At 46.1% G+C, this 27,632-nt stretch overlaps 3 protein-coding genes across 3 annotated transcripts in view; 2 read left to right on the top strand and 1 right to left on the bottom strand.

The window, feature by feature from the left end:
- The window catches only part of LOC135818551 (ATP-binding cassette sub-family A member 2-like), a gene marked incomplete at its 5' end in the record, with an annotated part of 53,876 nt that extends 48,727 nt beyond the window's left edge, over positions 1–5,149 (top strand). Inside the window, 3 exon segments of the mRNA XM_065331950.1 lie at positions 85–228; positions 2,375–2,566; positions 3,664–5,149. Of these exon segments, the coding sequence (XP_065188022.1) occupies positions 85–228; positions 2,375–2,566; positions 3,664–3,729 (402 nt within the window).
- Positions 5,150–5,783: 634 nt separating this feature from the next.
- LOC135816753 (centromere protein K-like) lies at positions 5,784–7,680 on the bottom strand. The gene has a single exon (XM_065329860.1). The coding sequence runs from the start codon at positions 7,447–7,449 to the stop codon at positions 6,565–6,567; it is 885 nt and encodes a 294-aa protein (XP_065185932.1). The 5' UTR covers positions 7,450–7,680; the 3' UTR covers positions 5,784–6,564.
- Positions 7,681–7,880: 200 nt separating this feature from the next.
- On the top strand, positions 7,881–27,505 carry LOC135818552 (uncharacterized). The gene is made up of 5 exons (XM_065331951.1): positions 7,881–8,147; positions 11,741–11,919; positions 17,823–17,958; positions 23,482–23,618; positions 26,508–27,505. The coding sequence occupies exons 1-5, from the start codon at positions 8,011–8,013 to the stop codon at positions 26,660–26,662; spliced, it is 744 nt and encodes a 247-aa protein (XP_065188023.1). The 5' UTR covers positions 7,881–8,010; the 3' UTR covers positions 26,663–27,505.
- Positions 27,506–27,632: the final 127 nt, after the last annotated feature.

The following is a 27,632-nucleotide window of genomic DNA, read 5'->3' on the forward strand; positions in this document are numbered from 1 at the left end:
CTCTACTGACACTGTACTGTTCTCTGATCACATCACGTCTCTCTGTATCTCTGCTGTTCTCTGTTATCCATTGCTATTGTGTAGAATGAACAATGTAATCTTCTAGTGCACCAGGTGCCAGCTGACAGCGTTCAGTCCCTGTCAGAAGTATTTGCAATGCTGGAGAGTATGCGTTGTGACTATCCACTGATCCAAGACTATTCTCTCAGCCAGACATCACTGGACGAGGTGAGAACACTCGACACCTGCTGTTCAGCGATTTGTTTAGAGATGTGTGTGTGTGTGTCTGTCTGTCTGGTACATGGTGTGTGTGCGTGTGTGTCTGTGTCCTGTGTCCTGTGTGTGTGTGTGAGTTTGGTTGTATACTTATTTGGACTGTGTATACTTCCTTGGACACCTCATAGGATACCAGCACAGTGTTGCTAACGTACAGAGGCTACTATAGTCAGTTTCAAAAAGATTAGCAATCCTAGCGATCGCCCGGGGAGTTTGCCCTCTTACTGTATGAGCGCTCGAGCGCTGCCTGGAAAAACTCACTGTGAACTCGAAGAAATATTCCGCGCGAAAGCATGAAAAATGACAACTCACTGACGTCGGTACTCGTACATGTTCGTCTGGTTTACAACAAACGAGTTCTTCCTCGCGTCGATATGGAGTCAGAGAGGACATGTCGAAAGTGTGGTAAATTTTGACAAGCGGGATGCGTCCGTTTTGTGACCAAATAGATTCTTTGAGCTGCCGCGAATGCAATTTACTCTCACGATGTGACGAAAACGGCATCGACACAGACTCATTCCCAAGGCCTTGAAGTGGCAAAGTTATCCGTGTGACTTCGACGACATTTTGAGAAAGGAGACGCCTGTGAAAGCTGATGGAAGACGGCGTTGACTGCTAAATTCAAATAAATTGGCGACCTTCAAATACTAAAATAATTCTCAAACAGAAATCGATCGATCGATGTGCCGGTTTATTCAACAACACGTAGCTACAGCGGAATGACTTCCGTGTTCACTCACACGGTTGCAGTGTTGTGTGTGTTCACAACTTCACATGGCGTGAGCCAGTCAAGTGTCAGTCAGTTCGGCAGGAAACGCGAGCTCCAACAACAAGTCGTTTGGCGCAGCCACCTTCTTTGTCTTGTACCAGCGTGATCACCAAAACAATGAAAAAATGAAGAAAAAATGTTTGACTTGAAGATTTGTTGGGATTTGAACCCACAACTTCATGGTCAGCAGACAGCATTCATAACCACTAGGCCAAAAAGGAAGGGATAAATCGTGGGTTTTGATAACAAATCGATACTGGCTTCCAGGCTGCAGGGCAAATAGGCCTTATGCACATTGTACAGATGCACGAAATCCCGTATAATCTTGTAGAATCCCGTAGACCCGGTTGGGTGTTGAATGTGCAGGACCCTATTGTGTTTACTGCTATTTCCACTATGAAATGGGCCATGAAGGCATTTCATACGAAATCTTTTTCCGGCAGAGATCTAGCTAGTCGTTAGTTCAATCCCAAAGTGAAGAAGGCTTGAAAAGTGATCGTTTGCCATGAATTGTGAGGCTAAATGGGTCAAACGCGCATGTATAGCACACAATGAACACCCAACCGGGTATGTACACACCTACGGCCATAGTACAGAACTTCGTACATCTGTACAATGTGCATAAGGACTATAGACATGATAGATGATATGCCAAATAACGTGCAACTAGACTTGAGAGGGCATTGCACACCAGTTGCATACAAATTATACTACAATGTGTACATAGCAGGCCCTGAGCTTTGCAGGAATGCAAGTCACAGGTAACCGTACAACTTTGAACTTTGTATGCAACTACTCCGCAATGCCCTCTCAAGTCTAGTTGCACGTTATTTGGCATATCATCTACTGTAGAGGCAGAAAATTTCGTCGGTCAATAATTTCGGCCAACTCCAAAGAAAAGGAGTTCGTCCGGTTGAAATTTTCGTCCAAAGATCATAAGAGTGTATAGAAACGCTGGACAAATCGATATTCGTCCTACATTTAATTTAGTCCAAAAGCTCCTTGGACGAAAAAGACGAAATTAAATTCCAGACGAATATTTCTGCTTATACAGTATTATAAACCATGGGAAAAGGCAAGAAACCTGGCCGAAATACTAACTCTTTAACGGTTGGTCCAATTGTTCCGAAACCTTCACAGAACAATTTGCCGTGCCCTAACAAGCCGTTTTATGTACTTTGTTGTCCAAATTTCCCTTATCTTCATACTTTTTAAGACCCAAACTTGATTGCTAATCTTTTTGAAACAGACTGTAGTAGTGGTCAAAGCTCAAAGAAGTCAGGTGGTCTGTTGACGCCTGTGTGGTGTGTTGTTTCTACACTGCTGCAGGTGTTCATACGCTTTGCCAAGCATCAGCTAGAGGCCGATCGTGTGCGTGCAGACGAGGAGCGGGCACTGACAGCCAGTGGTAGAATGCCGTCGGGACAGTCAACCCATCGTCATAGCAATGGTGGTGCACAGGGGCGTGGACGGCGACGACGTCAACACCCGGCTATGCTCTATTCTAGAAGCAGTGATGCTGTAAGGACTATACATGAAAACATCTTTTATTGTGATGTTGAAAAATTATGATGTTTCGGGCCAGTCACCCATCGTCAGATCGTGAATAGCAACTGAATAGAGTGGTTGTCAGCTGACACCCCACCCCCCCCCCCCCCCCTTCTTTCAACAATAAAATTATGTGGGAATGTAGACTCACCATTCATTCTCAACCTCATCCCAGTTTGCATTAGGTATCACGTTCAACACAGGTTGTCAAAAGGTGTTTTGCTCCTATCACAAAACAGGGGAGTGGCGTGACCACCATGTCATTTTGCGTGCTAGGTAGTACATGTACATGTGCTGCGTGTCGTGTAGTGGTTTGTTGAAGACTCCAACCCAACATCATAATTATAGCACAGTAGGAAGGAAAGTAGGGCTGTTTCGTTGTTACTCAAAGTTTCATGGCAAAAACCTATCATCAGACATTTTATTTTTTATTTTTGAAAAAGCGCAGGTATATGAAGGCAAGTAGAGGAGATAGAATAATCCAGTGCAGACAATATGATAATCAACACCTCCCAGAGGCATTACGCTACAGTCCATTTCAAAACTATAGACACGTAGGGTTTTTGAAATATTTCAAATTTGGCTGGAGCTTTTTGAGAATAGTTTTCGGAATATTGCTCAGGTCCGCTCCACAATTACTCTCATATAGTTTCTAAACGATTGGATAACAGACGCCCAATTTGGAAAAATTTATGCACAAAGTGATCACAGATTTTATGTGGTATAGATGCTGGCATAACGGTTTTTGCCTAGGTACGCGTCTAGACTATAGTTTTGAAATGGACTGTAGTGTAGTACAGTACTATGTGCTGTGTATACTAGCGTACATCACTGTAGTGTGCAGCAGACTCAGCGGAGGACGTTCAGATTTGCTGTAACTCCCAGTGTCATGCCGTGAGGCAACCAGCAGACAACTGATCTGATGATTGCCTCACCGCATCCGTTGAGTCTCAAACTCATCTAAGCAGTCTGTCTATGGCACTGAACACTCTCTGACCAACAGATTTGTTATCTGTTATGCGTTGTATGCCGTGTGTCGTGTGTTATGTTGTGGGTTGTGTATTTTTCAGGTGCAGGTAGTGACGTCGTATGCACCACACGGTGATGGCTGTCAAGAAGAACATGTGTATGTTTAGGTCAATGCACTCACCTGTGCATCCCAACTCGCACCCACCATGAGTGCCGTCATCTGAGCTATTGCTAGTGATGCCGCCTGTGCTGTTGTATACTGTCCAATCATCACTGCAGTCTGCAATCTGCGAGTGATTCCTGGTTTGCTGGGTAGAAGTCCCTGAAGGCGTACAACTCTCGCTCCTACTGCCGTGGGCAGAAAGAGAACTCCCGTCGTGTCTCAAACGCATCGCAGCCAACTGGCCATTGTCGTAACTCACGACCGTGTCTTGCTGCTGGCACTTGGCGTGTCACGTCGTGCTCGAAGAACTGAACAATACCAGCAACAGCGTGTGCTGTGAAGTAATTTGTTGATCTGTCACTGGTGGTGGGAAGTCCAGCGCTCATGACTTCAGCTGATTGATGTTAGTTTGTACAAACAGGTACTTCCAAGCACATGTACATGACTGTATTTGAGTTATTCAGATTGAGTTTAGTTTACCGTTGGAAGGGATATTTTCTTTATTTTCTTGTCTGCTGATCGCTCAGCGTGAGACTGTGTATTTTAACCGACAGTGCGGACTTCTCTATTTTATTGTCTCGATGTAGGGTTTCTTTATGTTGACATTCTATGCATGGTCTCGCGTTGTGTATACCACACACACACACATTGCTTTCTGCGCACATCGCCGAGCCCTATTGAAGTTGACGACACGGTGTCGTCGCATCAGGGCGCTTGAAATAGTTTAGTTGGTGTTTGATGGCTCTGCTTTTTTTTATATCCCAAAGCTTCACTATTTCATTCCTCGCCATTGTATTGTAAGCTGAAGACCGGCAGGGACCGTTTCGTTGATCTACTTTATTTATTGGCCGTTGTTTAAGCATGTCTTTAACCATGTCTTTAACCATATCTTTAACCATGTCTTTAACCATGTCTTTAACCATGTTTGCCACAATGTCCCTGGCCATGGACACATCGGCATTGGTTATTTTTGATTAACCGGGGTTTTTTTTGCGGCAGCGTTTCTGTTGAAGCCCACATTTTAATACTGTATATTTTCTGTTGCAGTGTGATGGCAAACGTGCCCGTTACAAACACTTTCATGACATTGCGTGTCTTGCACATTACCATACATGTACTGACCAGCAGCGGGGAAGAGATCACGGCGTCTTCTTCTCTCTCTCTCCCTCTCTATCTTTGTTTCTGTTTTACTTCAAGGTTACTTTATTCTCTCCACTTTAGTATATTTAGGAGCTGGGCAGCATTATTTATTTCTTCCTTTACACCATATTTCTAGTAGATAGTATGCCTCTATCGTAGAGTATATCTCCAACATTATGTTTTGATCATGTAGTATTGTAGATTGTAACTGGGTCTGCCCTTTGCTCTTCTTGACCAACTCGAGAGCATCCTGATCTGATCTTGATAGAAGTGTGGCTGACTTACATGTACTGTTCCTGTAATTTGGTGTATCGTGATCAAGAGTCTCATCAAACTACACAATGACTGCGGTTTGGTGTTGTTGCTGCACACCAGTGATACCAAGAATAAGTGTGTGTGTGCGCGCGCGTATGTGTGTGTGGGGGGGGGGGAGAATGTGGCACTCTGCCTTCTTTCACTTACTTGCCTGTATCACGCCCAGTAGATCTACTCGTGCACTCAGATCCACTCGATTCATTCAAGTAACGACTGACGCCTTTTCTGAAATTATTTGTGCCATGTGTGTATGTAGGTGCATGATGTAATGCAGGCAGCGCGCTGCACATCTAACCCATAGACCAGGCTATCATGATTGCACAATAGACTCCTGGCCTGACTCAACAGGTTACATGCCTGGATCCGAAACACAGCAAGCCGCATACTCACCCCAGACACCATGTCCACAGCTTCTGTATAGTACGTGATTTCTCCGCATTTTAAACACCATACTAGTAATAATTAGTATTCTCTCTACTTGTAGTAGTAACTTTACTGGTATAATGATCCCCCCCCCCCCCCCACACACACACATAATTATACCGACAAACTGCTCATCAACCTTGGTTCAGATTCTGAACAAAACGCTCAATAAAAAATATATACCAGTACACAGCCCAGCTGACATTGGCATTGCGGACCCAGGGCGGCAGCAGTAGCACATGCAACAGCAGCAGCAACAGTAGAAGAAAGAAACGTAGCTCTAGCACACCACCCACACAAACACACACAGTAGAAAGGAAAGGAGCAAACTAGACCAGAGCAAAGCAAAACACGGGGACACTGGGGATGAGAACCGGCTCAACACCTAACGTTAGAAAAATTTGAAACATATTTTCTCAACTAAAGACAGCAGCAGCAGCAGTGTTGGTGGCGTTGATAAACAGCACTAGGTGCACAATGTCACAGAACTACGAGTATACGTACGAATGATGATTGCATGAAAGTATAGATGCACAGAATACGGCAAAGCAATATACACAGCATTGTGATCAACACAGTAAAGCGATATACACAGCATTGTGATCAACACAGTAAAGCAATATACACAGCATTGTGATCAACACAGTAAAGGCGCCAAAATAAACAAGCATCCTGTCCAATGAGCGAGGAGAGAAAATAGGCGTTTGTTTGAAACAAAACTGCGACCACTCTTGACTCTGGTGCAATCCCAAAACAAGAGCAAAGTGGTAGCGCGCTGAAACAAGGCTTCTGTGCAGAGAGCTACACGGATAAAGTAGATATCAGATGAGTGTCAGAGTAGCTTTGACGTTATAGGGGAGGATTGTGCACACCACACACACACACACAGCGACACACAGGCAGACGGACAGACACGCACACATCAGACAGACAGACAGACAGACACACACACACGGGAGAGTCACAGCGACGCATCTGGCTCGCCCACCGCTACACCGTCATAGACCGGAACCAGCTTGATCTGCGCATCATCCGTTGGATGCAGCTCGGCCACCCCAGTTCTCAACAGCAATGCCTTATAAGGTGACCAGTGCTTATCTGTCAGTTGCAAGTAAGACCGACTGGGATCACCAAACCCGGCGCGTAGTAATTGTTCAATAGTTTCCGCCAGAGAGTGAGTGTGAGCCGGGCGTGAATCGTGTGCAAAGTGTGCCTCGACGGAGCCATCCGACAACTTTTTCTGCTTGCAAGCCCGCTCTCCCTCCTGGCTACCAGCCACGGCGTCCTCCGGGAAATACTCGTCGAGGAAGTCCGACAGCAAACCCTCCACTTTCCTGTAGCGTCTCTTCATCTGCTTTGCCGACGCCGCGAGCTGGGTGCGATCGGGCAGCGATACCGGCTTTGCCTCTTCCTGCGCGGTCAGTGAGATCAGTTTCAGACTGAGCTCTCCCATACAGTCGTCGTGCTGCTGTCCTCGTGCCACACGCGCTCGCAACACCTCAAGATCTTTCTCCACGCACTCAATGCTCACATTCAACCCAGATATCGTCTTACGCAGATCTGAAACAAGTGCCGCGTTCACCACGAACGGATCAGTACTGCTAGTTTCAGGAGTGGTTGAACGAACAGTCACCAAACGCTCGCGCAACAAACACTCCTCCTGACGCAGTTTCAGCAGCGTTTTCACCGGACTCTCCCTCACTTCTGGCGAATCGCATCTGATTGGTGCGTGCGACACGGCCGCGGATCGCAGCTTCTGCAGCTCGACCTCCATCTCCCGACATTGCGCCACCAGCATCTTTCTACTCTCCGCTTCAGCATCGAAGTCAGGGCTTGACTTTGCCATGAAACTTTGGAGCTAAATTCGCAGAATTTCAACACAGTCGCCAATACAGTGCTACCGCTACCCCGAGGATACTAGTAGGAGAGATCTACTTTTACTGGACTCACAGGAGAGAAGCTAACTACCTACTGCTGCTGCAAGATCTTCACACTGCCACTACAAACTTTCAAGCATGCACAAATGCCAGAAAAAGCACAACGATGTTCTGCCAAACTGGACCAAACAGGCAAAAGCAGCGCTGCATGCATGAATGAATGTCGCATGCAAATGCATGATCGTCATCTTCATCTTTTTGTGTTTCGCATTTGGCGCCATATTTCTCTATGGTTACAAAAGTCATGACGAAGGCGCCCGGGGAAATAAAAAAAAAGCCCTGATATATACGTATAAATCATTGCATTGCATAGCGCATGACGTGCGGCAACTAAAAAAAGAGAAAGAGGAAGAGTCTGAAATCCTCCTTCGCTTCAGTAGGATTCATTTTTCTTGTCTGCAATCCAGCTCCCCAGCAAATAACGTTGCATGTGCCCTTTACATTTATTCGTCAGCTAAAGTGGCTACAGAATGTCAGAGTTTCCTCAGCTTGAGCTGCGCAGTCCGAATGTGGCTGTAATCTGGCTTGGTGACAGCGAGAATCGCTTTAGAACGGACTATTTGAAAAGACTGAATGGCCTGCTGGATACGATCCTAAACGATGACAAGTGAGGAAATGTTAAACCGTGTGCGCTCCAGGATCTGCACTCCCCTTCCCAACCATATACATGTACCACTAGTAGTGAATTATTTTAGGAAATTTAGGATACATGTAACTTTTAAAAAAAATTGAATGATAATTATTATTTGTAGAAGAGAAAAGGACATATCGATACGAGTTAAGAGTAACTCTCCATCACTGTAACATGATACTATATACAGTCAGAAAGTGCAATACTAGGCACAAAACTGACAGAGTACTGAAACATTCAACGTCCTGACACCTAGCTTCAACACATCTCCGTAGCGCTAACCGACAGCCTTCCAACTTGGAAGGTTCAAGGTTATGGAAAGACCAAAGAGAGTTTCAAATTGCACACCTGATGAGCCGTCACGAACCATACGGCGAAACGTATGTCGTGTGAAACAACTTGTTTTGTAGTCAACTAGTCCATCACAATGTCATGCATGAGGAGTACTGTAGGAGTTTGGCTTTCGGCTTGTACAATTCGTTTTCGCAAAGCTTCCCTTTCTTTATTTATCTTTGATATTTATGACCCACCCAAGTTGGGTGGTGTGCTGCTTTGCTGCTTCGAATTGTAGTTAGACCGCTTTGTCAAATATCGTACTGGTCTCGTCATCGTCCAGTAACAATCGACATTCTTTGTTCCGTTGGGACTGTAGCTTTTGCTCATTTTCGTTGCGCTTGCCTTCCCCTCTTTGGTCTTTCCATAACCTTGAACCTTCCAAGTTGGAAGGCTGTCGGTTAGCGCTACGGAGATGTGTTGAAGCTAGGTGTCAGGACGTTGAATGTTTCAGTACTCTGTCAGTTTTGTGCCTAGTATTGCACTTTCTGACTGTATATAGTATCATGTTACAGTGATGGAGAGTTACTCTTAACTCGTATCGATATGTCCTTTTCTCTTCTACATGTATTTATGGCTCAACATCCGAGTTTCAAATAATTATTATTATTAGTGAATTTCTGTCACACGGTAAAACGTACCAAAGTACGTATGGCCGATGGAAACCTCGTCGCGGTACGGGATCAAGTTTTACACGGATATTTGCATACCGTTTTCCGTGTGAAGCGCGTCTCTGTGTGAAAACTGAGCGCACAGAGTACATGTGGCGGGAAGTTCGAGCATGCCGTGGAGAATCCATAAATACACAATTTAATACAAAATACAGAATGCTACGCACAGCAGAACCGGCACAACGTACAAAAAATTCGTGTCAAACTTCACTGCAGTTGACACAGAGTTTGGTACGTAGTTCCGTTTAGCAGAAACTCACTATTGAATGATATCAGTCACGTGCCGGGTTGTAGAGTCAGAGGTTCAGAGTCAGAGCTTGTGGAAACGTGTTATTCGTGATGCACCGATGCCACACATCTTGCAGCTGCCAGAATCCCACGAATGACACAGTGTATCGCCTGTGTGCATCGGTGCATCACAAATAACACGTTTCCACAGGCCTCGCCACGCCCTGACCTTTGTTGATGAACTGCATGCAATGATCATGTAAGTGTTCATGATGGGCTCCGACTCTGAACCTCTGACTCTGAACCTCTGACTCTGAACCTCTGACTCTGAACTTCTGACTCTACAACCCGGCACGTGACTGATATCATTCAATAGTGAGTTTCTGCTACATGGAACTACAGTCCATTCAGAAAAAAATGAACTTCTAGCTTTTGGCCATAAATGGGTCAAACGTTGAGTTTTTTTAGAATTTTTTTCTGCAATCCCATATGGAATCCTCTTCCAATTATGTTTCTGAAGTTTTTTTGTCCAAAAAGCAAGCCATAGCAAGAATAGGATTTCGGCCAGGTTTTGCCCCAAAAGCACTGAATTGGGAAAAACCATCAAAATCCAGGCCGTTTGACCCCGCCTGCAACAGTGCATTCTGCGGTTCGAACCCCAGTTCAGGCACCCTTTTTGGACCCTTTTTCAAATTTCAAAGTTCGCAGCACTGCACTGTGTACGATGAAATCACGAAAAATCGCCAAATACGGGAGCTCGCCAGAGCCAGGACCCATTTTTTTATGAATGGACTGTACGTACCAAACTCTGTGTCAAAAGCCCAGAAAGTCGTTATTCAAGCGGTGAATATGACATCGGGGCACTAAAATCCTGTCGCTATTCGCGAATTGTTATTCAGATAGTCGTTATATCCGAAGTTAAATGTATACAGTCAGATGGTACTTTGCTGTGGGCATGGAAATTCTGTCGTTATATCCGCAGTTGTTATTAGCGAAGTTGACTGTATACACAGAGGTAAGCAGTGAGGTTAGGGGCATTGGGAAGATGGATTAGTGGTGCGTGGTGGGCACATCAACGTGTGGTTGGGGGTAGCAGCGAAGAACAAATTGCTATGTAATTTTGTACGGGAGATATGATAAGCGATTTTGCAACGTCAACAGAGGGAACACAAAGAGTTCATAGGTGCACAAACACGCAGAGAAGAATACTTGACGGAGTGTGTGGACGTGCAAAGTCAGACAGAGCATTCATTGCAAGGTGTAGGGGATGGAGGCAAGCTTAAATTGCTGAGCAGCCTTGATCTCCGTTACACTGACTCCTTGGGAGTGCATTCCAGGCCAAGGCTGCCTGAAAGGCCAGGCGAGATCTGCCGACTTCTGATTGTGCCGAGGGGACAGTGAGGCCCCGGAAAACCCGGTGCCGGGTGGTGATACCAGCTGATGGTGAGAATAGATCCTGGGGGACACTGCTGGCTTTCCCATTGACACAGCGCCACACCAGGACGAGTCGCTTCTGAGCGTAGTACTTGCGAACTCTGTACAGGGACATCCGTTCGAGCAGAGGCTGGGCAGAGGTGTGAGGCGGCAAACCGTATACCGCTCTCGCCGCTCGCTTCTGCAGGACCTGAAGGCGATCATGCTGTGAAGCCTTGAGGGAGGAGGAGAAGGCATTAGATCCGTATAGGAGGTCAGGCATGATGACTGACCTCGCATACTGGATGCGACTACCGAGGCAGAGGCATCTGCAGGGGGGGGGGGGGGGGGGTAACATGTCCACCATACCTACCCACGAGCCTAGTCATAGAGAGGATCGCATGATCGAGTCCGGAATGCTCTATGTACTTCTGCTATCTACTCTCGCCTCTCACGACATGTCAGACACTTTTATTGGCAATAAACCGTACATACGTTTGCAGTCAGAGCGGCGTGTGAGGGAGTAAGATTCGACTCTGATGGATACCAATGTGATGAGGATCGTCATCATTCCAAAGAAGACAAAAAATTGTCGAAACGTTTTTAAAGATATCCTTATCCACCAAGTCTGTATCCACCAAGCCCATGGTCATGCTCCTGTTGTGCAGTTCAGCTATCTACCCCTGTATCTACCCCTGTATCTACCCCTGGACTGAAGAGGCCTTTATGGCCGAAACCACTTGCTGTCTACAGCATTGGGTATCTACCCCTGGATTATTTTGTTAATGAATCCTTTGGCTAGACCTGTGCTGCTATGTCACTGTTCAGATGCCAGCGTTTGCTGATTTTTCCGTGTGTGTGTGTGTGTCTGTATCTGTGTGTGCACGTGTGTGTGTGTCTGTCTGTCGGTGTGCGTGTTTGTAGATATGGTGATTGTACTATGTTAGTGACTTCAGGCAAGGGTCGGTTCTACTCCAACGGCATAGACCTGAATTGGCTAGGAACACAGGACAGCCAGGGACAGAAAGAGTTTGTCGCATTGGTCCAGCACTCGCTGGCACGCTTCCTGGAATTTCCGCTCGTCACCGTGGCAGCCGTGAACGGTAAGCTGTGCAATCCCCTACACTCCACACCCCTCCCTCCCAAGAATGCCACATTTCCCCTAATAAATGTACACGTCTCCAATAGTACTTCAAGTAGTACATGTTGAGCATGTATCAAGAATACAAAAGGACAACGTCTCTCCCTGTAATAATAGTACAGTCGAATGTCACTTATCCGGTCGCCAGTTATCCGAGCACGTCGGTTATCCGACAAGCCCGGGAGTGGTAATTTTATGACTCTCAAGAGTAAAATCCTTAAAAAATGTTTTTTTGGGTATATTATTAGGGATATCAGCGAACGCACTGCGCAGCCCATCTGCGCAGGTCAGCCTGGCCCATCTACGCGCGGCCGACAAGAAAACTCATGAACACTTTCATTTTTTTGCAAAATAAATCGTGCGAAGAAGATGCACGGAATGGCTGAAAACTAGGCTGAGGAAAAGTAGCATCCAGAGACTCTCAAACAAATTCATGGTCCATCGCTTCTGACAATGGCAGCGAAGACATCAGGGAGCTGATTGCAGCAACTCTCTACCAAGCGCGACGCTGGTTACTCACCAGGGCAGGGCGCTTCCATCGCGCAAGAAATGGCCTCGAGCGAGAAATGCAAGTCCGATTTTGGAACGATCCAACCAGGGTAATCCCTTGAAAATTGGCCTTAACACCTCTCATACTGGTGTTTCACGGTGTGCAAACTTTCAGAGAAATCGACCGGGGAGAATGTGGTGAGTACGTGGGTCCTCCGTATCGCGTATGATTTGAATGGTCGCGGGGACAGAAGAACAGTAATTTTACGACTTCCAGCGGTGCAAACAGACCGCGGCCATGTTTTCTCTGTCGGCCGCGATCACGTTCAAAAAATCGATGACGCAATGCATGCGCAGAGGCCTGCGCAGTGCGTTCGCTGACATCCCTAATATTATACGGTGTAATATGCATTTACTTGAAGTAGATGTGGTCAAGTATGCTAACATGTATGTGTACATGGAGCAATTCATGAATATGCATGAATATATGTTGGACTCAGTAGAGCGTCCAGCCCCTATATGATGTCCAACCCCTATATAGAGTCCATTGGTCCAAAATCAACTGTATGGAGTCCAAACTTTGAAATCAACTATAAGGAGTCTTTATGTGGACAACACTCCCTGTATAAAGTCCAGCCAATTAGGCATCCCCTATCCAGAGTTCGAAATTAGACATAGGATCTGCTGTAAGCAGTGAATATTAACCAGAAACCGGCCTCTCCCTTTAATCCTTTACATCATTCACTTCTCAAGATAAAAATTAATATAAGTATTGAGGCGCCACTGCAGCCACTTCATTACATGAAAAACCCTACAAACACCATCCTCAAATCAAGTGGTCTCTTCGCAGACGCTGCAAATTACAATATCTCAATCATGTAGTGTTGCCAAATTATTGTGCACGCACACACGCACACATGCACACACCCACACAACGCCAAGAAAATACCTAGAAAAAAACCAAGAATCGAAAGAGAATAATGGAGAGCCAAGGATTAATTATTTGTTTTCAAATTATTGTGCGCGCGCGCACACACACACACACACACACACACACATCATCTAAATGTCCCGCTATTATCTGCAGAGGTGATTTCTTCCCTCGTCGATTTCTTTCCTGCTTTTATACCTCGATATTTAGGTACTTGTTTCCCTTCTTCCCATGCTTCATCTTCCACTCTCCTCTCCCCCATTTCCCCATTTTTCTTGCGATATTTATGTGGGAGACTTCCGTGATAAGCATCCATTTGCTTTTGGAGAATCCTTTTAAATAAATACAATACAATACACACACACACACACACACACACACAAACTTATACAATGCCAAGAAAACACCAAGAAAAGAGTAGAGACACAATACACACGCAACTCCAACAGCCATGCAAACGTCCACCCATTTACACGTAAAGTCAAGAGGGATAACAAATAATTATACGAAACGAATGCATACGTGGACGGGTGCACGCACGTTTACATACATGTAGTAGTGTAAGACTAAGAGAGTAACATAGTGCAGTAGTCAGCATACTACTAGCACATGCTGAGAGTGCAATAGCAAGCTTCACCATTGCTCATGGCCATGCAAATGTTTAGCAGCACTCAGTTCCGCAAGCTTCTGAAGATCAGCACACCTGCAACAAATAGATAACACAAGGATACGCTTATTACCGTAATGATGCATGGGAGCACACAACTACCAAGTTCTCAACGAATGTGATGCTCAATGAAAATCCATCCACTCAAAGACCTGTGAACAGGTGACGGTGGGGACAATAATCTATTAGTAATACGAGGAATAAGATCGTTTGTGCACGCTCAAGACGCACAGACACACCACCATACATGTAGTGTACACAGTGTTTCACTTCACTGCAACTAAATTGAAATTCGATGATTTGAACAATCTGTACAGCGTTGCCGTCAGTCAATCTTCCCCAAGATGGAAATGCACTGATTTGTTGTCACGAGGCAGTTTCACTGACACAATGTCATGTTTGTGACATCAAAACGGTTACTTCATGGAATACGAGTACTGTAAATATACAAATTTTCGGCAGCTATTTAATTTCGGCTATATTCGGCACCAACCCAAAACGCCGATGAAATTTTTCACAGCATCTGTTGCACTATACCATGCCCTCTACCCAGTACCCCACGCCGAAAATAAATCGCCGCCGAAACGTCAAAAATCGTGAAGTGCCGAAATTTTGCAGCGCCGAAATTTTGTATATTTACAGTACATGTATTAGCTTGAGAAGCTTTTTCTTGTCATCGGCATACAAGAAATCTTCCTACTACTACTACTAGCACACTGGCACTGCGTTATCCCATTGTATTTGACATCATACTAGAGCCTAGTAGAGGACGAGTGTCGTGGAGTTCACTTAATTATCACAGGGATAAAAATACATTTCTCATGAAATAAAATAATAATAATTATTGATGATAGCTAGACGATCGTATACAATTGATGCAAAGTCCTTGCAGTCCTTGAGGACTATTACGAAGTGGTTGATTACTTTTAGGGCATTCATTCAAGCAACCTCAAACAAACGCGATACGATCCTTGAAAATGGAAAAAAAAAGTCAAGCATAACGACAGAACAGCAGACCAATCGAAACGAGCAAAAGCTTCCTTACCTCAGTCATCGTCCTGCCATGTAGTTGGACAGCCTTTTGACACGGTGGTACAGGCAGCTCTTGTCCAGTCAAACAGGGTATCCTTGTGGCGTCGAACGAAAGAGAGTGTCAGTGTATCTGACTCGTCAGATTGGAACTGTGCTGAACTTTTCTCGTTCTCCGCTTTCTGCTTTCATCCCTCGCTCTGATGAAACCGTTCAACCGCCTTACTGGCAGCAATGGCCAGCCAAAGAGGGGATCCTTGTGGTGTCGAACGAAAGAGAGTGTCAGTGTACCTGATTCGTCAGATTTGAACTGTTCTGAACTTTTCTCGTTCTGCAATTTCTGCTTTCATCCCGCGCACTGATGAAACGTCTTCAGAGAACCACAAGACGCTTTCCAGATTTGATTTTGAACGTCTCCTTATCCTCCTTGGTTACCTCGAGACAGATTACTGTCAGCAACTGCACAGCAGAACTGGCAGCGATGGCTGAAGTGAAGAAAGGAATGCGCTGCCACGAGGCAAGCAAAACTGAAAAGTTGTTTGTTCTCTTTCGGGCACAACACACAGGACGTCGAGGACGGCGTGACTGGATAAACTGGACTCCTGGACCGTGAATAGGGGACTTGTAGAAAAAGTGTACTCCTTATAGGGGATTGCGCGGCAGGATGAAGCTGATCAAAACTGAGTGGACTCCTGGACTCTGTATAGTGGATTTTGGACCAATGGACTCTATATAGGGTGCTGGACATCATATAGTGCATGGACTCTACACTGAGTCCTACATATATTTGGGTATTGTGTACATAAATCAGTGAAATCCAGCCATATATGCACATAAAAAATGATATCAGTTATCCAACATATCCAGTTATCCATGCCTGATTCCCGAAGTGGTCGGATAAGTGACATTCGACTGTACATTATTATTATTATTATTATTATCATTAAGGACGTTTAGCAATGCGAAAGTTCGAAAGAAAATTCAAGTTTGGGAATGAGTACAGAAAAAAGCTCGAAACTTCGAAAACTTGGACGCGAAGTTGCAGTGATTTGCGAAAGTAACTTTCTCTTTTCTCGGTACGCATTTGACTACAGGGAGTAGTAATTTTACAGCCCCCTGCTTGAGACTGAGCTGCATATACGGTACGGTACTATAAGATTCAAATAACTTCGAGAAAAAGTCATTTCGCATTGCTGAACCTCACAAGTTTTCTTTTTCGAAACAGATTTTCGCGAAATATCACCACCACCAAAAGTTCGAATTTTCGCATTGCTAAACGTCCTTATTATTGTCTTCAGACTTTTCCCGTTTGTCTCTTTCCCTCAAACCAGTTAATATTTTATGACTTGGGGCTCCCCGCGTGCTAGTTTGTACGTGAAGTGTGTGGGTTACAGTGAGGGCTGCGTCCCACCCGCCTGTGTGGATTCACAGGAAGTGTGAGTTACGAAGTCTGAAGAAAATGTTGAACGGTCTCTGCTGGGATGACGACTACACCATAGCTCAGTGGTTAGAGCATCGCTGGCTACAAGCGAGGGTCCCTGGTTCGAGTCCTGGTGGTGACAGTCAATTTTTTCTTCAGACTTTTCCCGTTTGTCTCTTTCCCTCAAACCAGTTAATATTATTATTATTATTATTATTATTATTATTAACTGGCTTGAGGGAAAGAGACAAACGGGAAAAGTCTGAAGAAAAAATTGACTGTCACCACCAAGACTCGAACCAGGGACCTTCGCTTGTAGCCAGCGATGCTCTAACCACTGAGCTATGGTGTAGTCGTCATCCCAGCAGAGGCCGTTCAACATTATTATTATTATTATTATTATTAAATTTTGAATAGGGCAGTCCCACAGGCCTAGGGCCATGCCAGAATGATGATAGGCATTTCTGCCTACTGAGGTACAGGTACCTTGATCCAGCCTACTACTAGTCACTAACTATGGCTTTTTTCTCTCTCGTTCATTTCATTCGTTCATCTCTGTGTTTTTCTACGCAATTTAGTACATTATTGTAGTTGGAGTGGTATTGCAGGTATTTACAGTCTTACGGTTTCATAGTGATGTGTGGTGTGATACCCATGGCAAGTAATTCATCTTCCCAGAATGAATAAACCTACACGTCTCCAGCTATACTACCGTGGCGGACATAGAATAATTATCAGAAATCCGTTGAGAAGTCAAGCGGCCACGGGGCGCTGGCCTTGCAGCCGTGAGCACTGCTGATCCATGTTTACAGTGTGTACGTGAACTACAGTGCATGTACGCGCTAAAACTTCAAGTAAAAGCAGTAACAGGGCCGGTGCCATTGGTACGGCAATGGTCGTACCGATTTTTACCAATTCCAGCAGTCATGGAATATCCAGCGTGAAATTATTTAAGTGGAAGTGCTGAAAGCTAATCTTGTACACCTTGGCTAGCGTCTCTCCCTCCTAGAATGTTCTTCTTGTCGAGTGAGGACTACTGTGTTGTCTATATATCGATCGGTTGGTAGCTGACTATGTAGCTGCAACAAGCAGATACGATGTAGCATAGAGTTAGAGATTCATCCTCCCACTCGGAACACGGACATTTCCAACTTGCTGGCAGTGCCTTGTCATGGTTAGGTTGGATAAACGAGCTATGAACATGCAGTAATTAACAATACAAGTCTATAGTCTCTTTACAATTGACCAATATGCACCAAAGTCCTGTGTATTGCACTCCATTCTATCTGCAACCTGTCTCCACTTTCGATTGTTTTTTCCTTGTCGCAGGGCACGCGTTTGCCGGTGGTGGAATGCTGGCTCTTGCGCACGATGGACGCGTCATGTCGTCCAAGCGAGGCTGGCTCTCAATGCCGGAAGTTTTCTTGCAGCTCCCGTTTCGTCCCGGCATGTTGGAACTTCTACGGTGAGATTCTCCAGTGCCTTGCTGTAGACTGAAACTGTAGAAAGTTTCCTTTAGAGATAACTATTCAGCACACGAACGATGCACACAAGCCATAATATTATACTCTAACTTAAGGAATTTTAGGTGCTCAATATTTTCGGTATGAGGGCACAAGGCAAGGGTAGGTGAACAAAAAATGTAGGTGCAGAGAAGCAGTTCCCTATTGGATTACGTGTGTTAGTGTTTGTTCCGTTATTGAAACTTTAGGTATGAAACAGATGCACCGAAAGTACTGAAAATAAAAGTACACCGAAAATTTGTGAAATTACAGCGCTGAAGTCTACAAATTTTCGGCCCCTTCGGCCTCCCAGGGCTAAAACCCATTTCGGCCACATCAAATTTCCGGCCTGTACTCCTGCCGCCTGTATACACTGTCACACTGCCGCCTGTATACACTGTCACACTGAACCTCGCAAAACAAACTTTCGCCGACAACAAATTTTCGGCCAAACATGACCAGGCCGAAAATAAATATGCGCCGAATATTTGTTGACATACCGTAAAATTCCATAAATAAGGCCAAGTAAAATAAAATCCCAGTTTATCGTCCTTTTTTTCACAAAAATCGGGGAGGGAGGGCGGATTTTATTTTTATTTTTTATTTTTTGATGTGCTACAGACTAGTATAGTTCTTGGTAAACAATGACACATCATGTGCAACAATCTGCAACAGAATAGTGGTAGTGTATGGAATACACAATGCTATAACAGTTATATGTACATAAACAATTACATGCAAAATCTTTGGATCGACAGATTGTCACTCCACTCATAAGACACAAACCCCAATACTGTTTGGTTCACACAGACCACCAGATAAATGATAGAAAGCTGCAGAAGGGAAAGAACCAGTCAGGACAGTAACCAATAGTCAGTCATAAAGGGAACATGTTGGAATACAATTCACTTCTTCCCCTGAGGGACATGCGTGCGGGTACGCTTCTTCATGGCGCTCTTCCCAGACTCCTGGCAAGCACCACACACAGGATACGCATCGGCATTATTGACTAGACCCTCTCCTGAAGCGCAGTAGCAGCATACAGTGGGATACCCAGCAGAGTAGTACGGGATCTCAATAGGACTGTCACATGTGAGATTTCCCTTGACGTGCACGGAAGCCAGGGCACTGGTGACTTCGCAAGCTACATCCGTGAGATGACTGCCACAGGAGAAGCTCAGGGTCTCCAAGGCCGCGACCAGTTCCACACGTGCTGCTGACTTGACGCTCTGCTTGGCATACAGAACACGAGGCTTGCCACACTCGGAGCACCTGATGACCTCCTTGACATTCTTGGCATACTGGGCGCTGGGCGGGAATGGCATGCCATGACCACCAGAGGCTGACTGGCTTGCTGCAACCAGAGATGGCCTGTGCTTCTCCGATGTTGGTTCGCCATATACAGCATCAAAGCTCTTGTACCGCTCGCCATCAGGTACAGGGTCTGGGAGGTGATGCAGCTTCGAGAAGACATCCTCTGGCAGTCGCGGAGGCTTGCACACTGAGCATGCTGGTTTGCCACACTTCAGGATGGTGAAGGAGTAATGCCGGGCAATGCAGTGCTCTTCCAGGAATGTCAGAAGTACCTTGTTCTTTGAAATGGACTGCTTGGTGGTACTCTTGGTATCCAGTGACGGGTCGATGAGTTTGACGGTGTCACGAAAAGCCTCAACCTCCTCGTCCGTGGCAGCATGAAAGCACTGGAATGGTACACCCGTCAGGCGAAGGCGTTGGAACAGCGAGCAAATCAAGATCTTCATATCTTCCATTGCATCCAGCACTGCATCTTTCAGGCCAGGGGTCTTCACGGCAGCATTCCTGATGTCCTTCATGTTGTTGCAGCCTTTCAGTTGATTCTCGAAAGTGGTCTCATTCCGAACTACACCGACACCCTGCAAAGCGATGTTCAAGATCGACATGATGCGCTCCACCGGATTCTTCCAAGAGTTGTACGGGGGTGTTCGAACAGCACAGACATAATCTAGGTCGAGCTTGATGAACAGCGACAGGAGGGACAACTGCGTGGAGAGGTAGGTTGGACGATGGTCGGGCCCGCCATCGGTGTACATGCAGAGGATAGGTTTTACATCGCCTTTCTGCAGGATACTCAGGAGCTCGCAACCATGGCGCGATGGAGAGGAATGTTGAAATACACAGTCCTTCAAGCCCACGTGGACTGTTCCGCGATAGAAGGAGTCATCAATGGATTCTGGCACATCCACAATGAGATTCACGCTTGGTGTGAGATTGAACTTCGTGAAATCGTGGTCCGAAACTACCAGTTTTTCATTCAGCCCAACCAGAACCGGCTTGCCTCGATCTACTGCTGCCACAGGATGCCCAGGCTCTCCAACTTTGATTGTGTGCTTGTCATCTTGGCATACAAAGCACACATGATCACGAAACTGCACAGCAAATTCCCGTTCATAGCGAAACAGAGCGCTGGCGTAGTGGCAGTCAATGTGAGCTGTCCGGAACTGACGTGATTGAACCATGAATTTTACTTTGAGTTTGCCCGTGTAGTGGCGAGCTGTAGCCAATGCAGGATTTCTCGGCCAGAACTGATACCGGAGCCATTGCACTGACGGGATGGGTGTGTCTGGAGGGCAACGCTTAGTGGCCTCCTCGTGCATATCCCTGACGCTCAAGGCCTTGGCAAGGTGAGTAATGACAGTGTTGTCTTCTTCCACATTGTCATGCCGTCGGTCATCAACTGCAGTCTCCACGGAGCTCTCAATGTATTGCTGGCATTGCTCAAGAAAAGCAGTATATGACTCGGGCCTACCGCTGTTCACAGTGCGCAAATCCCAGATGAGGTCTGCATCCTCTGTTTCGAACATTTCTGCAATTCGTTTGTCCACTGCTGCTTGGTCTGCGTTTGTACTGGCACTCGCATCTCCCGTGAGCCTTCTGTACACCTCCCGCAGAAATGCAGGCTTGGTGTTCGTCACAGAGCCAAACAGATGGATGAATTCCCTTCGCATAATGCGAGTGTGGAATGTTGGCATGCAGGATTTGAGCTGTTGCTGGATGGCGGAATTCTTTTGCAGGAGCTCAGATTCCTCAGCACACTCTGGAATACGCCAGATGAAATGCACATGCGCCTTGCTGCCAGTGTACGAATACAGAACGCACTTGACGGGCACAACTATCCCCTCCAGGTACTCGTGTCTCCGGCGATGTTCAGTAGGACAATGGTCCTCAATCAGGATGTGTTCATAATCCTCAGCAGCAGATATAGCGGCGTGCAGACTTCTATATCTCGCACCCAGAGTTGGCTTCACGACTAGAGTCGCCCCAATCACCTTCAGCTCATCCACGTCAGTTCTCACGCAGGTACGCTTGGCTTCACTGGTGTAGACTGTATCCAGATGCGCTTTCAGGTACGCAGCATACTTGCGGAAGTTGTCAGCAAGTCTCAACACAGCTTCCCGGACACTTTTCCAGTGCTGGTGCTTCATGTAGGAGCAGCCAGCCAAGAAGAACAGGGATGACGACAACGCATCCAAATTCTGGCGGCACAGGTTCGACTGGTCCCGCTTTCTCCTTTTGCGATCTTCCGGCGTGTTGTACCCAACAAACTTCTCCAACAATGCAGGCACTGCACAACCTCGACTTGACAAGGTGTGGTGATTGCCATCGATATACCACAATGCATCACTGATTGTTCCTACGAAGTTCACACCAGCTGATCCAGCAAGCGCCTCTTCCCAGCCCAACTTGTTCTCCTCCAAGAACAGCAGAAGATCATTTTTCAGCACAGCTTTCTTGTTGACAGGGTTCCATTTCGGCGGAAGAGCACACTGCGTCTTCGACGCAGCCATCAACATAGCGAAAGCGTCACCAGACGGAGTTCTCTCCTGTGTTGTCGCTGTCGCTGCCTGTTCAGGGCAAGCGATAACGAATTCCACGTATTGCCCAAGAGCGCTGACAGTCTCGCCTACTGGCGAATCTGGACTCACAGGGGTTTTGGAACCTTGCTTTGTGTCGCCAACACTAGCTTGGACACAAGAGACAACGTCGCTCTCCTCAAGGCGCTCCCCATGGTCCAACTCGCCAGCGCTGAACTGGGTGAAAATGTCCGAGAGAGTTGAAGACGCAGAGACAACACAGCCATACCAGGACTTCAGAACTTTCAACCCGCGACGGATTTGCAGCAAAACAAACGGCATGTCGCTTCTCAACAAAGTCGCAACTACGGAAAGAACGGAAAACTGTCGAGGTCTCGACAGGATGAAGACGGACTTTCGGCAGAAAGACGAAGCTGTGTTTTCAAGCCTTAGCCGACGTAAAAAATCAAGCTTTTTGGCAAAATTCTAGATTTAAAAAATAAAAATAAATTCCGGGCGGCCTCGAAAAATGGGGCGGGCGGGGACGATAAACTAGGATTTTTTTTACTTGGCCTAAGCCCACCCTAAATAACGCCCATGTCCGATAATAAGCCCAGTTTTAGGCGGTGTACACTTCAAGTCCGTTTTAGTGCCCTTGCCCGAAAATAAGCCCAGGGCGTAAAGTGAACTCAAAATGACCAGCGCGCGAGCGTGCGTTCTGCCTTACCTGCTTCAGCATCACGACGTTTTCAGCCATGCCGGTACCTGTTGTGCCTTGTACTTACCATAGCAAGTGGTTTACCTATCAAATCTGTAATTATTTATCGCTACATTCTTGGTTACGACCAAATTTCCAGCTGTGGTTTGATGTACCTGTACCGCACTCAGTGTGAATGGTGGTTCAAACTAGTGGGTTGCTGATAGATTGATCTTCTGCAGATTACGTCCGAAATAACGCCCATGCCCTAAAATAAGCCCATGCCCAAATATACGCCCGTTTTTTGACGCTCTGCAAAGTATATGCCCGGTGCTTATTAACGGAATTTTACGGTACAGTAGTTTCGACTAGGCCTTTCGTACCATTAATTTTCAAGTCGAATACAATTCTGTGCTTCGTGTGCTGATTTGCTTCCCTCCAACCAAGAATCTATTGAATTACTATTGTTTACCTGAAGTGGAATCCCAAGTGAAGGGAAAATCTCTCTTTGCTTACCGCATGCTGTATATGGGGAGAGGGACCCGTGGTAAGCGTTCATGAATGAAATACACTCTGGGACACTTCTTCTTCTTCAGAGGGTACAAGGTTCATGTCCTGCTTGGAAGCAGAAGGATTTTTCCAGCCGTGCTGCGACCCACAGTGAATTCAGAACTCCTGGCCTGACACTAGGGTAATGTCACTAATATGGATGCAGCAAATGGGATTTTTGGTCTTTGACCACTTGGTGGTGGGTCTGATCTACTCACCTCCCTCCGCTTTTGGAGTTGCATCTGCGCCATGATCCTAGAGGGTGGTGGTGTTCCTACAGTTGCGGAAATTTCAGTCTGAAGAAAGAGTCTCTCTCCCCCCCCCCCCTCTCTCTCTCTCTCTCTATCTCTCTCTCTCTCTCTTGTGAATCATGAAATGTGCTGTTGACTGCGTTTGTGTGGCACTAACAGGTGTAAGGTACCGCTCACGGCGCACCGCGACTTCATCGTGCTGGGCCATCGTTTCACTGCAGAACGTGCCAAGCAAGCTGGTCTAGTGGACGTTGTCACATCCACCAGTAACTCACAGGAACTTGTTCAGCAAGGAGGTGAGTTTATTTTTTCCAATGTAACAGATAGACCTGCATAATGAACTACAGCATTGACTCCAGCATTGACTCCAGCATTGACTCCAGCATTGACTACAGCATTGACTCCAGCATTGACTCCAGCATTAACTACAGAATTGACTCCAGCATTGGGCAACTGCATAGTAATAAGGTGGCGATGTGAGCCCTTTCCCCATCCTCTCTTTTAGTGTTGAAACGAGCTCGCCGGGAACTCGTTAGCTCACTCGCCAGAAACTCGGCTCGTTTGTGCGGCCAGCTCGTTTGCACTAACGAACACTGTATACTGTACTCCGTACACATGGCAGTACATGTCGAACGGGGAGTCGTAGAATATTTTACGACTCCCTGATCGAGAGTCCAGCCCCGCGCAAAGTGAAAATCACTCGCAGTTACAGTGACTGTATACCTGCACGACATGTCAACACTGAGTTGTTTCAGTTGTCGTTGCAGCTTTGGTGGACTCCACTGATGTCTTGTTCCGCATCTGCTGACCTGTCGCAGTACATGCTTCTGTCAACTCTCTGAAAGTTATGCTCAGTCGTTTGGAAGTTTTCTCCCCCGAAGCAGCGAAGAACAGGGCTACTTGCGATCTGTGAAAACAGTCTATGGAGTGACCAGTATTCGCAAAGCATGGAGTGACCAGTATTCGCAAAGCATGGAGTGACCAGTATTCACAAAGCATGGAGTGACCAGTATTGGTAAAGCATGGAGTGACCAGTATTGGTAAAGCATGGAGTGACCAGTATTCGTAAAGCACAGACTACCCAGTATTCGTAAAGCATGGAGTGACCAGTATTGGTAAAGCATGGAGTGACCAGTATTGGTAAAGCATGGAGTGACCAGTATTCGTAAAGCATGGAGTGACCAGTATTGGTAAAGCATGGAGTGACCAGTATTGGTAAAGCATGGAGTGACCAGTATTCGTAAAGCATGGAGTGACCAGTATTGGTAAAGCATGGAGTGACCAGTATTGGTAAAGCATGGAGTGACCAGTATTCGTAAAGCATGGAGTGACCAGTATTGGTAAAGCATGGAGTGACCAGTATTGGTAAAGCATGGAGTGACCAGTATTCGTAAAGCATGGAGTGACCAGTATTGGTAAAGCATGGAGTGACCAGTATTGGTAAAGCATGGAGTGACCAGTATTCGTAAAGCATGGAGTGACCAGTATTGGTAAAGCATGGAGTGACCAGTATTGGTAAAGCATGGAGTGACCAGTATTCGTAAAGCATGGAGTGACCAGTATTCGTAAAGCATGGAGTGACCAGTATTGGTAAAGCATGGAGTGACCAGTATTCGTAAAGCATGGAGTGACCAGTATTCGTAAAGCATGGAGTGACCAGTATTCGTAAAGCATGGAGTGACCAGTATTGGTAAAGCATGGAGTGACCAGTATTCGTAAAGCATGGAGTGACCAGTATTCGTAAAGCATGGAGTGACCAGTATTCGTAAAGCATGGAGTGACCAGTATTGGTAAAGCATGGAGTGACCAGTATTCGTAAAGCATGGAGTGACCAGTATTCGTAAAGCATGGAGTGACCAGTATTCGTAAAGCATGGAGTGACCAGTATTCGTAAAGCATGGAGTGACCAGTATTCGTAAAGCATGGAGTGACCAGTATTCGTAAAGCATGGAGTGACCAGTATTCGTAAAGCATGGAGTGACCAGTATTGGTAAAGCATGGAGTGACCAGTATTCGTAAAGCATGGAGTGACCAGTATTCGTAAAGCATGGAGTGACCAGTATTCGTAAAGCATGGAGTGACCAGTATTGGTAAAGCATGGAGTGACCAGTATTCGTAAAGCATGGAGTGACCAGTATTCGTAAAGCATGGAGTGACCAGTATTCGTAAAGCATGGAGTGACCAGTATTGGTAAAGCATGGAGTGACCAGTATTCGTAAAGCATGGAGTGACCAGTATTCGTAAAGCATGGAGTGACCAGTATTCGTAAAGCATGGAGTGACCAGTATTCGTAAAGCATGGAGTGACCAGTATTCGTAAAGCATGGAGTGACCAGTATTCGTAAAGCATGGAGTGACCAGTATTGGTAAAGCATGGAGTGACCAGTATTCGTAAAGCATGGAGTGACCAGTATTGGTAAAGCATGGAGTGACCAGTATTCGTAAAGCATGGAGTGACCAGTATTCGTAAAGCATGGAGTGACCAGTATTGGTAAAGCATGGAGTGACCAGTATTGGTAAAGCATGGAGTGACCAGGCAGTGTTCCATGTACTGTAAAGTAAGAATTGTGAGCAAGGTCGCCCGGTGTAAAGTGCAGTGGTACGTGTGTAGTCGCATGATAGCCGGCATTAATGTACTACCCCAGTTTGATACCGGTGTACAGTTCGGTTACTGACTTGATTTTGTAATGATGGTATGTATTGAAAAATCGAAGCCCCTCTTGAATAATATAAGCATGCTTTAGATTGGCTCAGAAAGTGGTGGACATCACGCAACTCCATTGTAAATAAAAGGGGGTTTGTCAACTGACAACCACTCTATGTAGTTGAGTGAATTGCAACTAAATAGAGCGAGGCTTTAGATTGGCATTGAAAAAATAAAAAAGCCCCTGGCTTCTAATCTAGTGAGCATGGTACTTGATGCAAATATGCACTGATCTGTCCATCTTGTGACCACTGCTGTTGCTGCTGTTGTTGCTGTTGTTGTTGTTGTTGTTGTTGTTGTTGTTGTTGTTGTTGTTGTTGTTGTTGTTGTTGTTGTTGTTGTTGTTGCTGCTGCTGCTGCTGCTGCTGCTGCTGCTGCTGCTGCTGCTGCTGTTGTTGCTGCTGCTGCTGCTGCTGTTGTTGTTGTTGTTGTTGTTGTTGTTGTTGTTGTTGTTGTTGTTGTTGTTGTTGTTGTTGTGCTAGTCGAGCAAGGCTTACAGTTACAGGGTGGCCGTGACATGATGCGTGACTCACTGGCCATGATGAAATCTGACATGTATGCCACGGCTTCGAAGGCTCTCCGAAACGACGACGGCCTCCCGGACCCTAGGATTGCACACCTCTTCGCCAAGCTGTAGAAAAGCGCTGCGTGAGTGAAACTTTCCACACGTACATACCCCACACACATGATGAGTTGATATTGCACTTGAAGTGACGGGATCACTTCGGGCAAGTTTCAAGAGGCTGGAAACGTAAGGAGTGCCCTTCGAACGTACTGACAAACATGCTCACTGTGTCAGTCTAGAAGCGCATGACCCAGCATGACCCAGCATGACCCAGCATGACCCAGCATGACCCAGCATGACCCAGCATGACCCAGCATGACCCAGCATGACCCAGTTCCAGTGAATGATCACGGTGCTAGTGTCTTTCAACAGACATCACTATTTAGTATTTTCCCTCCTCCCGTCCTGACACGGCAAGGGCCAGTACCACTCTGATGCAGAATGTCTGTCAAAAGGCAGTGGTGCAACCCCCCCCCCCCACACACCATGTACCAACACACTTACACACTTACACACACACACACACACACACACACACACACACACACACACACACACACACACACACACACACACACACACACATGGACGTATTGTGAGATGACTGAGAAATATTTACTCTTTTGCTATGTGACCTCTGCAGTCTTCTACAGTGTAAATAGGATTGTGTCTTTTTGAGCCTCTAATCTAGCTTCAATGTTTTAGTGTTTTAGTGTTTTGCCATTAGGCGAGTTGTAGTAATTGGATAGATCATTCTTTTCGCTGGCGAGAAGAAAGCGTCTTCGCCATCCTCTCATACTTAGTGGACGTGTGGGAAACCTCATGGATATTATTATAATGTTTTAGAATGTATATTGGATTTACTTTTCCTATTTCTTGTTATTACGCTAATGATGGGCTGGGCCCGAAATTTGGTCCCCAAGTCTGTGTGCGTGTGTGTCTGTCTGTCTGTCTGTATTGGCAATTTGGCACCTAGTTTAGTTTGAGCCTGTGTGGCGTCTCCGCTGGACACAGACACGGGAACCCCTCCCCACTTGTTCTT

Source organism: Sycon ciliatum, chromosome 5 (genome assembly GCF_964019385.1).
Source record: "Sycon ciliatum chromosome 5, ocSycCili1.1, whole genome shotgun sequence".
Taxonomy (NCBI): domain Eukaryota; kingdom Metazoa; phylum Porifera; class Calcarea; order Leucosolenida; family Sycettidae; genus Sycon; species Sycon ciliatum.

Bases quoted from the DNA above. Each gene is read 5' to 3' on its own strand.
- LOC135818552 (XM_065331951.1), top strand. From the start codon at position 8,011: ATGTCAGAGTTTCCTCAGCTTGAGCTGCGCAGTCCGAATGTGGCTGTA. The intron at 11,920-17,822 runs GTAAGCTGTGCA...TCCTTGTCGCAG, and splicing joins CACCGTGGCAGCCGTGAACG to GGCACGCGTTTGCCGGTGGT. The intron at 23,619-26,507 runs GTGAGTTTATTT...TTGTTGTGCTAG, and splicing joins GGAACTTGTTCAGCAAGGAG to TCGAGCAAGGCTTACAGTTA.
- LOC135816753 (XM_065329860.1), bottom strand. From the start codon at position 7,449: ATGGCAAAGTCAAGCCCTGACTTCGATGCTGAAGCGGAGAGTAGAAAG.